Source organism: Polypterus senegalus, chromosome 4 (assembly GCF_016835505.1).
Source record: "Polypterus senegalus isolate Bchr_013 chromosome 4, ASM1683550v1, whole genome shotgun sequence".
In the NCBI taxonomy this organism is placed as follows: Eukaryota; Metazoa; Chordata; class Cladistia; order Polypteriformes; family Polypteridae; genus Polypterus; species Polypterus senegalus.
This window is the reverse complement of record NC_053157.1, coordinates 223,527,922-223,541,474: the sequence shown is the minus strand read 5'-3', so window position 1 is coordinate 223,541,474 and position 13,553 is coordinate 223,527,922. Positions and strand designations below refer to the sequence as shown.

At 41.7% G+C, this 13,553-nt stretch overlaps 2 protein-coding genes across 4 annotated transcripts in view; both read left to right on the top strand.

Annotated features, from left to right (window-relative positions):
* Positions 1 to 714: 714 nt before the first annotated feature.
* LOC120528056 (zinc finger protein 664-like) overlaps positions 715 to 13,553 on the top strand; it is a 32,319-nt gene continuing 19,480 nt past the window's right edge. Inside the window, exons 1-2 of one of the 3 annotated variants that reach the window (XM_039752039.1) lie at positions 716 to 892; positions 12,120 to 12,584. The gene's annotated coding sequence lies outside the window, so the exon portion shown is untranslated. Of the gene's footprint in view, positions 893 to 12,119; positions 13,438 to 13,553 lie in introns of all 3 variants that reach the window. The other 2 variants (XM_039752038.1, XM_039752041.1) reach the window with 2 other exon arrangements.
* Positions 6,533 to 13,261, top strand: LOC120528858 (zinc finger protein 501-like). The gene is made up of 2 exons (XM_039752936.1): positions 6,533 to 6,740; positions 12,120 to 13,261. The coding sequence occupies exons 1-2, from the start codon at positions 6,533 to 6,535 to the stop codon at positions 13,259 to 13,261; spliced, it is 1,350 nt and encodes a 449-aa protein (XP_039608870.1).

Genomic DNA, 13,553 nt, shown 5'->3' with positions numbered 1-13,553 from the left:
ATATTTCTTGAACTTCTGTAAAAAAACAAATTATTTGCATTGTAACAAGGTTCTATCAATCTATCTATATATCTATCTATCAGGTTAAAGATTTTCAAGAAATATGGCGAATTAACGATATTTTTATGCTTTGTTAAAAATGAATATTTGTATTTCCAACTTTTAACACCTTTCTGAAAAAAACGTGTAATCACTTTCATGTAAAAAATATAGACTCTCTGTTATGTAATTGTAAATAAAGGCTTTTTTTTACATATTATACAGTGCCTTTCACATTTATTTATTCAGAAAATTTAAAATAAAAAAGCTAAATTAACGTGTTAACGTTTGGATTATTAATCAGGCAGTTAAACAGGCAGACCGGGCAGCAAAGTAGGAGGAAAGGTTCGGCGCTGTTAAGTCAACTCAGGAGTTGGAGAAGTGACTTGATGTAACACCTGTCATTTCCAATAAGTTTGAAATAATAAATTCAAAACTGAGAAACTATTCCGACTGGTTATTGGAATATTACATTAACTGAAACTTATAATGTAAATTAGTTAAATACCGCTGACCTGTATGATATACGTTATATTGTTTATTACTTAAGAGTTAATTATTTATATTCATAGTTTGTCTTTGGTTACAAATAAAGTATTAAAAAACCTCCGGTACTGTATTTAGGATCCCTGACGCCCAATAGCCAATCATGTTTATCGGACTAAATAGCCAATCAGAATCAAGTTTATAGCGCAGGCGGTCTTCTGCTAGCTGAACTTTTTGCTTGGTATAAAGCAAACATGGAATTTTAAGCGCACACAAAACACAAATGCACCAGCCAAGCCTTCAAAGAAGATATTGTGGTGTAAAAGACGGCGTGAAACCTGCGATGCAGCGGTTGGAAACAGTTTCGGTGAGTTGATAAACTTTGACTAATTAGCCTCGGATTTTTTTTCGCGTAGGCCTGTCTGCTCACAGAACGACGTAAAGGGAAATGCCTGCTTACCGTACTGAATACAACAGGGCAATTAGACGTCGATTGAAAATGCTATCCCTGTTACGTTTAATAAGCGATTATTTTCCTATTCCACGTTTCCCCATACATCGTTTTTATCATTATGCCTATAGTAGAGAAACAGTTATGAATTGATTAATCTTCTTCCTAGCGTTTGTTCAGAGTTGATGTAGGGTCCGCTTTTCTACATGTTATTTTCCAGTTGTTTCAGTCCAGGGAATTTTTATGAGTGGCGTTGACTTTGCACATATCAGCTCCCAGTCAATCAAGCCAGCAGTAAAGTGCCCATTTCTCCTGTGGGTAGAGGCTTATGGCTGTCTTTGCACAGACTAGTTGTTGCTGTGGATCAAGTGGCCATATCATCTGAGGCGTGCAATTCTATTGGATTAGAGTAGCAAATGGAAGATACTGAGGACAGCAATTAATAACTGGGCAACAAGGTGTCACTGTAGTATCGTTAAAAAAAGTGAAGGAGACTGGGGTTCACATGTGCGTGTTGTTTTCAATCTCTCCTCGGGTGCTCCGGTTTCCTCTCACAATCTAGACACATGCAGGTTAGGTGGATTGGCCTCTGTATAGTGAAAGAATAAAAATGATATTGTCTAGTTGTCTACAGAACAGAAACAGCAATTCACATCTTTGCATCAACCTTCAATATTGTCAAAAACGGCACTGGGTATCGACTAGAAGACGAACGGGCAAGCTAGCCAAGTGAAACATACAGGCAACCATTAAAATTTGCTAAATTTCCCAACAATGGTTTGCTTTTTTACCTTTTGAAAACCACATGGATATTCTGTTTCATAATATGGGTAATCTCAAGACGCAGATCAACACTATCATTTTTAGCAAGTGTAAAGTTATGTTGTCACTTAAGCATTAAATTAGAGAAGTAAATGTTCATTATATTAGAATGGGAATAGGAATATACGTACATTTAGATTTCCAATGTCCATTTCTCTGTTAAGTTGTAATGTGTTAGGAAGTAGTGTTTATAAAGTTAAATATTCAAGATCTGGGGGGTATTTTTCGTACGTGGATTACTCGTTTAGCCGGATGTAATTGTTAACGATTTGGCATGATCCTGGATCTGTCGGTTTTTTGAAACTCTTGCTGGATGTGTTGTCATAGCAGCACATCCAAATCCTCAAACCTGCTCGGAGCAGGTTTGTTCGATGTAAACAACAATTAGCTCACACACTTAATCAGTGTCCTTTCGTGGAATTCATTCAGTCATGGCTTCGCCGTTCATGAATGAGCGACCAATTGATATCGGTGCGCAAATTTATAAGAAGAGAATTTCATATAGAGAGGGTTTTGCGCGATCAGCAAGATACATTATTGCTCCCAGAGGAAATTCTTTTCTAAAGATACCGCTTTAGCCAGGGGGAGGGGGGGGGATATTGTACCTCAAAGATTTATTAGCACCTTATATTCGAAGTCAAACTAGGCGAAGTCGGGCTCTCATGACCACACAGACAGTATGCATGTGGTGTTATGGGTCCACAGCTCGTTCAGCAAAGGCCATTTTTTTTAAATAAATAATTACCGTTCTCGCAGCGGCTTAGTGAGGGGGCGTAGTGGCCATAGCAAGCCACGGGGCGATCTGCGGTGTGGGCGTTTCTCACCTAGTGCACATGTGAGGGACTGCCCACATCCATGATTGTTCTCGTGGCTAATGTGCTGCAGCTGCTATGGCCCCTCGCAGTATAAAAGAAGAGCGAGGTGGTTGGACAAGAAAAAGGATCAGAGGAAAAAAAAAAATGAAAAGAGAAAGAAAGGACAGAGGTTACAAAGAACGAGAGAAAGAAAAAGGACAGAGGTAGCAGGAAGTGTATGAAGAAGTCGTGCAGGAGAACAAGCAAGTGAGTGGGCGAGCAAGAGTTAGCCCTTTTCCACTCACACACAGTTCTGGAGACCTCCCGATCCTGGCTTTGGTCTGCTCCCTCCAGACCGTGACTTGGCTTCCCTGACGACCAGGACACTCGCGTCAGGGAGTTTACCGCCCAAGCCTCCCAACTCCCGCAGCCTTCTCGGCCTTACGTGGCCAGTCATCCTTCTTCCCGTCACTTCTGCTCTTCCAAACATACTCCGCGGGAGCGACCACTAACTATAGCCCATGGGTGTCGGCCACACATCCTGCTAGGGCTCACTGTCCAGCTGCCTGCGAGCCTAACTCTCGCTCGCCCACTCACTTGCTCGTTCTCCTGCACCGACTTGCTCGTACACTTCCTGCTACCTCCGTCCTTTCTTTCTCTTTTTGTTTTTTTTTTCTCTGATCCTTTTTTTTGTCCCAACCGCCTTGCGCTTCTTTTATATTGCGAAGGGCCATAGCAGCTGCAGCACATTGGCCACAGGAACAATCACGGATGTGGGTAGTCCCTCACCTGTGCACTAGGTGAGAAACGGCCACACCGCAGATCGCTCCGTGGCTTGCTATGGCCACTACGCCCCCTCACTAAGCCGCTGCGAGAACGGTGATTATTTATTTTAAAAAAAATGGCCTTTGCTGAACGAGCTGTGGACCCATAACACCACAATGCATTGCTTTGAGGTTTTTTTCAAGCGGCATTTTTTTATATACTGTAGGCGATGGGGAAAGTCTGTCTAAAAGTGTAGTTTGTAAAGTCTGTTTGGCTCTGAAATATTTCCTTCGGGTTTTCATAGTGTTTCTTAGACACCTGTGTATGCAGACAGTAAAAGAGGTGTTTCATGCCATTGCAGGTACACAGACAAAAACATCCACAATTCCATTAAGAATCTCACAATCTGCCTAACATTCTCATTACCCAGGATTTCCAAATGTGATTGGGGCACATGGGACTGATCAGAGTGGAAATTGATCAAACATTATTAGGAAAATGTACCTCTCCTGACAAATAATCAGACACAGCGTCTTCATAAAATATTTGACCTTCATCAATATCTTGTTGGTCAGACACAAGTTCTAGGGATATGACATTCCCTGCAACTGACCCAACAAAAACCAAACAAAAGGGCTATATGGAACATACCTATGGCACACATTGAGGACAAACATACAGTGCATCCAGAAAGTATACACAGCGCATTACCTTTTCCACATTTTACATTACATTGTTGCAGCCTTATGAAAATGAAATGAAAAAATTCATTTTTTTCCTCAGAATTCTACACACAACACCTCATAATGACAACGTGAAAAAAGTGTACTTGAGATTTTTGCAAATTTATTAAAAATAAAAAAACTGAGAAATCACATGTACATACAGTAAGTATTCATTGCCTTACAGGTGTCTATCATAAGGACTTTTATGCAGACAAAATATTACACTTGGCTAGCAATCATCCCTCATCACGTAAATGGAGCTATGTTAAGACACTAGTCAGAAGAGCTGACACCCATTGTAATACCAAGGAGACTAAAAAGAATGAAAGGTGCTATCTTCACCATGTTCACATCAAACGGCTACCCAAAGACATTCATCAGGCAATGCTTACATAGGAGATTCCAGAGACCCCAGCAAATAATCTACTCCAACCTGATCCCCCATCCCACAAAGCACACACTTCCTTACCATCACGGGGTATCAGAACGTACAGCATGTATCCTGTCCAGAGCAGGCATCAAAATGGCGCACAAGCCTACAAACACTCTGCGCATGGTCCTTTTAAGTGCTAAAAGTAAGGAAATCGACAGCGGAGACACGGAACACAGTTTACAGCATACTATGTGATTCATGGCCAGCTGTATACGTGGGACAGACATCAAAAACACTCCCCATATGTATACAGGAGCATCGTAATGCAGTCAGAAGAAAGGACCCACAGTCTCTGATTTACACACACTACACAAGTTCAACTGGATACACGTTTCAATGGGACTCAGTGCAAGTAGAATTTGGAGCCAATACTAAAAGTGCCAGAGAGCTGGCTGAAACATGAAAACACCATTAACAGACATTTGGACATGAACCCAGCATATGAAGGTTTAAAAAGAAGAACATGCACATAAAATTAAACCCACTTCAAGTGGCTGGTTCACTTACTTGACAGAGTGAAGATCGGAGTATTCCATTCTTGCGTCTGAATTGCAGTCTGATTATTTGGGTGGTTAACTACCGGGTAACGCTAAGGCTGGCTGGCCATTTGGCAAACACAGATATGTTATACAGTATTTTCCCAATAAGGACAAACTCTTTGTATTTGGCAGATACTGTATAACATATATGTGATCTGCTTCTCGTAACTGAGAAGACATGGTGGATGTTTGCCGACTGGCCGACCAACCACAAGCATTACCTGTTAGGTAACCACTTAAATAATCAGATTGCAATTCAGACCTAAGTGTGTGTGTATGTATGTATGTATGTATGTGTGTGTGTGTGTGTGTGTGTGTATATATATATATATATATATATATATATATTTTGTAACGGACAGCCGGGTCCCATGCCCGGCCGGGACACTTCTGCTGCATACGTCCCGGGGGAGCCATCATGGACATTGCAGTACCTTCCCCGGGGCGCTTGGGGGCAGTCTCCCTGGCCGTGGATCCCTCCTCAATCTCCCCCGTGGCTCCATGGGACATGGAGTCTACCACAGCAGCCTGGTTGGGAATTGGGGTGGCCGCTAGGGGGTGCTGCGAAGAACCAGCCACCACAATGGACGGTTTATCAGCCCCACCCGGAGGTGCAATTAAGACCAGCTGGTCAGGCACCTGGACTTCCGGGTGGGGTATAAAAGGGCCTGTCTCCCAGCAATCAGGGCCAGAATCGGGAGGAAGAGGACGAGGTTGCCTGAGAGGAGTGGTGGAGGAAGGAAGCAGTTGGTTAGTGTGGGTTTTGTGCTTTGGGACTGTGTTGGGCCTGTGGGACACGGGGAAGGCGTGTGCGCACGGCTGAAGAAAATAAAGTAACCCTTGAGTGTGAACACGTGCCTCTGTGTAGTCTGTGCCTTTTCACTATATATATATATATATATATATATATATATATATATATATAAAAACTGAATAATTAAAATTTTGTTATTACAGGAAGAGCTAAGAAAGTTCTATTAAATGTTAGTTTACAGGGGTTGATAGATTATACCATTATCTAGGTAGCTTTGTGAAACTGATATTTTATAAAAGTTACACAAACGCATGAATTTTAACATTAACCTTTTCACCATTTGGTGAAAAGAGAAGACCCTTTAAAGGTTGCACTAAATACATTCAGTTATATCTGGGACAGTTATAAAGACTTTCTCCCCTGTTCTTTCCACAAACAAAAGTAAGCTGGGCTGTCAACATTCAGACTGTGTGATGTGCAACAATCTCCAGGCCAAGTGTTTAAAGGCAAAGAAAACCAGAGGAGTCATTACACGAAGGAGGAGGCAGCAGTGGCGGTATCATTAAAGATTGTCTTGCACAAAGCCGGCATAATGGAGCCTTTGCATCTATCTATCTATCTATCTATCTATCTATCTATCTATCTATCTATCTATCTATCTATCTATCTATCTATCTATCTATCTATCTATCTATCTATCTATCTAACACCAGGGCCATTCCCTATGAAACAGGAAGATTGTAAGTGGGGGCCTGTAGCTTTCAAAAATGAGGATGCTTTACATGACAGCATTCAAGTACAAAATCATGAAATTGTAAAATGTGGCAAAGAAGAGGACTCTATAGAGAACAACTCTGCTGTGAAGATATGTTCAAGGCCTTCCACTCCTGAGGATTCAGTCCAGTTGAAGCCAGAGTCACTGGAGTTTGAGGGCAAGCATATATGTGACAGCAGAGAAGAGCAAGACAGACCATCTTCAAGGCAACCTGATAAATGCAAGCATTTTTTTTAAATTTTTATTTAAATGATGAATCTCCTCATAGTGAGTTTGAGAAGCAGCCAGCGGTCTGATATTTTCAGTGTTCCATGTAAATGCATAGTTTTGTTCCAAATGCATTACCTCTCTTTGATTTAATTCCATTAGCTACTCCTTCTCCCTACCTTTCACTAACAGTTTCCATCCACCTCAGCTAAATATTTTCTAACTCCATGTTTCACAGCTCCACACATGTCATGTTACCATACATTCCCTATGTTAAGTCAATTAGGGCATTGACTTTATTTTCATTAGTGGTAATGTCAAAATAGTAGCTAAGAGTCAGATTTATCTTAGTGTTTACTTACTCTGTCAAATTTTCAGTGAGTTCTAGGTTGACATTCAACAGGATAAGACAAGAAGTTGATCTCATGACTTTTAAAAGCTCCTGATTCGTCTTGAGTTCATTGAGAGTGCCCTTGTTGCTTTATTTAAGGGCTGACCTGCATTTAGAGTCCGTGCCTTGCTGTCTCTGGGAAAATTCAAGCAACTCTGCCAAGAACTCAGGAAAAAAAAGTGGACCCCCACTAGCCCAGTTCCTCCTTTAGGAGCAATTTCCAAACAACTGAAGGTACCACAAGCTTCTGCACAAACACTTGTGCACAAATATAAATGTGCAGGGACCACACAGATACTGCACCACTCAGGATGGAGGCACAGTATGCCTCCTTGGGATGAACAGACTTTGTTGTTAAAGGTTAAACTGAATTTCAAAGACAACAACAAAGAAACTGGTGATGGAGTTTGAGGCATCAGGTATAAAAGTATCTACATCCACCAATAAGAAAGTCCTTCATCACCATGTCCTGAAGGGCTGTCACAAAAGGAAGAAACCCATACACCAAGTGAGACATAAAAATGTAAGACTGAAGCTGGTAGGTGATCACCGGGACAAAGATCTGGGGCCTCATGTATAAACGGTGTGTACGCACAAAATTGTTGCGTACGCCCTTTTCCACGCTCACATCGTGATGTAGACAAACTAAACTTGTCGTAAAGCCACGCACATTTTCACAATAGCTCAATCCCTGGCATACGCAAACTTTCCACTAGGTTTTGCAAACTGGCAGCACCCAGCGTCAAAGCAGTGCTTCTGTTCCAGTGTGGTTTCCCTTTCTTATTTAGATCTACATCCCTGATGCAGCTTTATAAATACACTAAAATTAACCGCTGTGGCAGTAGGGGGCGCTAGTGCTCCCTTGAACCCTCAGGTACAACTCCAGACACCGGGTAAAAGTCCAAGACTCTTTATTTTCCTTTATCACAAATGTGCACCAAGCACCCTCCACACTACTCATACAATAAACTCTTTTTAACTAATCCAATACTAATAAACTCAATAACCTCTCCTCCTCGCCCAGACACTTTGCTCCTCTCCCACCCAGCACAGCTCAGTGTCTGGACTGAGGCACCGTCCTTTTATAGTCCCTGACCCGGAGGTGTTCCTGTCCCAACAGTCCACAGTTTCTTTTTCCTTCCGGGTCAGGGCAAACAGTCCTTTTCTTCAACCCGGGAGCACGTCGTTCCTTCCTGTCACATGACCGTGACGTACTCCCGGGTTATAGGGCACCCCTACAGCGACTCCTGGTGGTCCCCAAGGTATCCAGCAGGGCTGTGTAAAAACACTACATAGTCCATAAGGCCCTGCTGGAACTCAGGGCATGATCCTGCTGTCGGGAGAGCTCCTCCTGGCGGCCTGGGGGTGCGGACCGGCATGGGAAGCCGGCAGTCCTCCACACCGCATATTGTTTATTAGTTTAATACATCTGATTGTAATTAACCTGTAACAATATAATGGTCCATGGAATGGCCAAACTATTCCAAATACCATAGCCGCTTTAGCGTTGTTACTCTCACTGCATCTTCAGTTTCATCCCAAAAACTATACTCAATCAATCAGTCCAAGTGCTCCTTGTAGAACCTGAGCCACTTTATAAAGCGCGTGTTTACATATGATGACGATATCATTTTAAGATGAAATGCAGCAAAATATGTTTACAGTAATCCCTTGCTATATCGCGCTTCGACTTTCGCGGCTTCACTCCATCGCGGATTTTAAATGTAAGCACATCTAAATATATATCACAGATTTTTCGCTGGTTCGCGGATTTCTGCGGACAGTGGGTCTTTTAATTTATGCTACACGCTTCCTCAGTTTGTTTGCTCTGTTGATTTCATACAAGGGACGCTATTGGCGGATGGCTTAGAAGCTACCCAATCAGAGCACGTATTACATATTAACTAAAACTCCTCAATGCTATAAGATATGCATCCCGCGCGGAGCTTGATTGTTTGCTTGTCTCTGCCTCTCTCTCACCCTCTCTGACATTCTCTGCGCCTGACGGAGGGGCTGTTTGCACAGAGGCTGTTTGTTTAAAAGATACTGACGCTCCTCTAAAAAAATGCCGCTTTATTGCGGTGCTCGGCATATTTAAAAGCACAAAAGCACACGTATTGATTTTTTGATTGTTGCTTTAATCTCGCTCTCTCTCTCTGACGTTCTCTGCGCCTGACGGAGGAGATGTGAGCAGAGGGGCTGTTTGCACAGAGGCTAAAAAATACCGGGGCAAACTTAAAAGCACACGTATTGATTTTTTGTTTGTTTGCTTTTCTTTGCGAGCGCTCTCTCTCTCTCTCCCTCTGAAATTCTCTGCTCCTGAAGAGAAGAAGATCTATTTGCATTCTTTTAATTGTGAGAATGAACTGTCATCTCTGTCTGCCTTTTGACTAAAGGGTGTTATTTCATGTCTAGAGGGCTCTAATAATGTTAACAGTGTGGGAGAGTTTATAAGGGCTTAAAATATATAAAAATAACTACACAAACATATGGTTTCTACTTCGCGGATTTTCGTCTATCGCGGGGGGTTCTGGAATGCAACCCCCGCGATCGAGGAGGGATTACTGTATTACATTTTACATATAAAATGTTAACATAATTTAAATAATCCATATTGTTAAAAATTAAACGTGAGGGCACTTGTGTTGCAGCACTAGCAAGGAGTTGGCGCCCCATTCACAGATTGTTCCTGCCTCGCGCTGCATTCTTGCTGGGACTGGTGCGACACTGGAAGGATAGATGGATAGAGTAATTAAACATGAACTACGAAGATATTTCAATGTTCCTTAAAAGTTTTGAAGAACTGGTGTTCTAAGCTTAGAGATGGCTTAACATCTATTACTGAGCTGATTGTGTGGCAATTGGGTATTTGGAGAAAGAAAAGAAAGGACAGGAATTGGGGGTTAGTATGTTTGAAAGAGACAGTACTGTTGCAATAAATTATTTCATTGTTGGTCGCACACTGCGCAGCAAAAATTTTGCAGGAGGCAGGAGCAATCTCTGGATGGGGCGCCAGCTCACCACTATCACTGCGCCACCGTGTTCCTATGTTTAATAACATGCTTTAACTCCTATCATCATGAAAATGATATCAAGTAAACGTCTCAGTATTTTAATTATTTAGAGAGCTGTAATATTACGAATGTAATGGATTCTGTGTCCTGTCTGAGGAAGAGAAAGCCCGTTTAAGAAGCACGTAGCGATTCACACACATAGAGCACATAGAAGAACACATATAAAACAAAGCATTTAACGTGCTACTTTAGTTAAGATGGGATTTGAGAAACTAGTAAATTAAACGATTTTAAGGTGAAGTTTATGATCTACTTCATTGACAAAATAAACTACGAGATTAGTTGACATTTCAAGCTTTTTTCTCACTGTGTCCCTATTTTTTTTTTTCCTCTGTACCCTAATAAGCTTTCTTCTTTTTTATTTTGGGCACTGTGTGACTTTGTGAAATTGAGCTTTCGAGTTTCTCCAACACTCTGTGTCACTCAATCAACTTCCTTTTGTTGTTTATACCACTGTTTAAACCAACAAATAGTATGTTTTCCTTGCCTCCACTTGGTATTCGCTGAAATTCTTCTGTTTTCCCCCGTGCTTTTGCCATTGCTTTTTCACAGAATGCTGAACTTAAGGGCTATTTATATTGATTTGCATATTCAAAGAGGTGTAATTCTGGGAGGAGTTGGGGGAGTGACAGAAGGCGCGTGCACGTGCATTACTTTTCACACTGACCGGGATTTATGTAGCAGAAGAATGTGGAAGTTGGCGTACGCACCAATTTATGCATCTGGATTTTTTTGTGCGTACTCATATTTCCGCTTTTGTCCTTTTTCCATGTTATAGTGTGAATTCTATGCACGCCGTTATGCATGAGGCCCCTGGCCTTATGGAGAAGTATTCTGTGGTCAGATGAAACAAAAGTTGAACTTTTTGGCTATAATGATGTATAGAGGAAGAAGTGTGAGACTTATATACTAAACAATACTATCCCAGCTGTGAAGCAGGGCAACCTTATATTGTTGGGGTACATAGACTGGGGCATTTCACAAAATAAATGGCATCAGGAGGAAGGATGAGTAACTAGAAATTGTAAAGCAACACCTCAAGTCATTGGCCTGAAAGTTCAAAGTTGGTTGCAAATTTGTCTTCCACCAAGACAGTAATTCAAAGCTTACCTCCAAAGTTGTAACCAAATGGCTTACGGACAACAGACAGGGTTTTGGAGTGGTAACCACAAAGCCCCAATTTGAATCCCACAAAAAACTGAAAAAGTGTGTCTGAGCAAGGAGGCCTACAAACCTACTTGACTTGACAGCAGTTCTGTCAAGAAGAACGGTCAACAAGTCCTGCCACGTATTGTCATGTAACATGTGGATGGCAACTCAAACCATTTGATTCAGACTTGCAGATTCAAAGGCAAGGCCACCAACTACTAAAAAACTGTATAGAAGCCCACTGAAAATCAGCTACAGCAAGTAAAGGCTGTAATAAATCAGTCTCTTAGCAATTATTCTGACATTACATCTTATGGAAATAAACTAGATACCCTAATTGACTTAACAAAGGGAAAGTATCATAGCATGACTAAATACAGTACATGCTAAGTATATGTTTTATTTATTTATTAATTGTATTCTTGTCAAATTTTCTGAGGAGACATGCAAATATATATTTCATTGTACTGACTATGCATAAAAAGAAACTTGACTTGAATGTTTGATTGCATTGTAAGAGTTTGCTGGGGCAGTGCTGTCTTCAGGAAGGGGAAGCAGAAGGGCACACGAGGACTAGCATGGAATTAAAAACTGATTCTGGCATTCAAGATTTATACGCCAATTTGAAAAAAACCCATCATTTTTAGACTACATCATCATTCTCCCTTGAGTGACCTACTGTCTAAATGGGGTTTGTGTTTGTGTCTTAAAACAGATTTACCAGAGGATGTCATCTGCTCCCTGTCTTCTGTGATGGTGGATACTCTGGAATATAGGAGCCAGCAGGAGGATTGTGGTGAAAATCTGCATCAGTTCTTGTCAGGGGAAGAGAATCTGAAATGGACTACTTTACACTTTGATCCTCTGCCTGTCAAGAAGCAGATACAGACAGGCGTAAACATGACTCGGCAGACTCACAGACGCAACCATGCAGCCTTTTACAACTGCCTAGACTGTGGAAAAAGTTTTAAACGTGCATCCCATTACAAGGTGCACCGGAGAATTCACACAGGAGAGCAGCCTTATCATTGTTCTGAATGTGGCAAATGTTTTTCACAAATTGGTAGCCTCCACAAACACTCAAGAATCCACAGTGGAGAGAAGCCCCATTGCTGCCATGAATGTGGCAAATGTTTCTCTGTGATTGACAGTCTTCGGATTCATACAAGGACACATACAGGTGAGAAGCCACATTGCTGTTCTGATTGTGGTAAAGAGTTCTCCTTGCTCAGAGACCTTCAGACCCACTCAAGAATTCACATGGGACAGAAACCTCACAGTTGTCCAGAATGTGGCAAACGATTTGCACAGAAAGGTGGTCTTAGAACTCATGCAATAGTGCACACTGGGGAGAAGCCACATTATTGTGCTGAATGTGGGAAACGATTTTCTCAGATGGGCAACCTTCAGACACATTTAAAAATTCATAGCGGAGAGAAGGCATTTTGTTGCTCTGAATGTGGTAAGCGATTCACACACAAAGCTAGCCTGCAAGCTCACACAAGTATCCATACTGGAGAGAAACTGCACTGCTGTCCAGTCTGTGGCAAGCGATTCTCGCGTACAAGCAATCTTCAGAGGCATGCAAAAACTCACACTGGTGAAAAGCCATTTTGCTGTTCTGAATGTGGTAAACAATTTGTTCAAAAGACGGATCTTCATATTCATCTGAGAATTCACACTGGAGAGAAGCCGCATCGCTGTCTAGACTGTGGTAAGCAGTTCACAGAGCGTAAGCAGCTTAAGGCACACTCGAGAATTCACACGGGAGAAAAACCCTTCTCCTGCTGCGAATGTGGTAAGCAGTTCAGACATAGCAGCAGCCTTCAAGTACACACAAGAAGTCACTCAAGATAAAACTTGCAAGTGTGACAAGCAACCATTTGCACAAGGACACTGTTGGATTCATGCTGGATAAAATAATAAGAGGTGAAGATGTAAGAAGGAGTTAATGGAAGTAGCTGAAGAAGAACCTCTTTTTTAGCACAGGATTGCAGGGAGCAAAAGCATAGTCCGAAAGCAATGGTGGCAAGGTAGGAATGAACCCTGGATAGAGATCCAGTTTCTCTCAATGTATTCTTATTAAGAGCCTAACACACTATTCAATAATTACAAATCTAGTAAAGGGCTTGAAAACCCACGATTACTC

What these genes read in the sequence shown, in the direction of transcription:
- LOC120528858 (XM_039752936.1), top strand. Translation starts at nt 6,533, where the DNA reads ATGAAACAGGAAGATTGTAAGTGGGGGCCTGTAGCTTTCAAAAATGAG. An exon ending in AGAGTCACTGGAGTTTGAGG is followed by an intron (nt 6,741 to 12,119) that starts GCAAGCATATAT and finishes GTCTTAAAACAG; the next exon opens with ATTTACCAGAGGATGTCATC.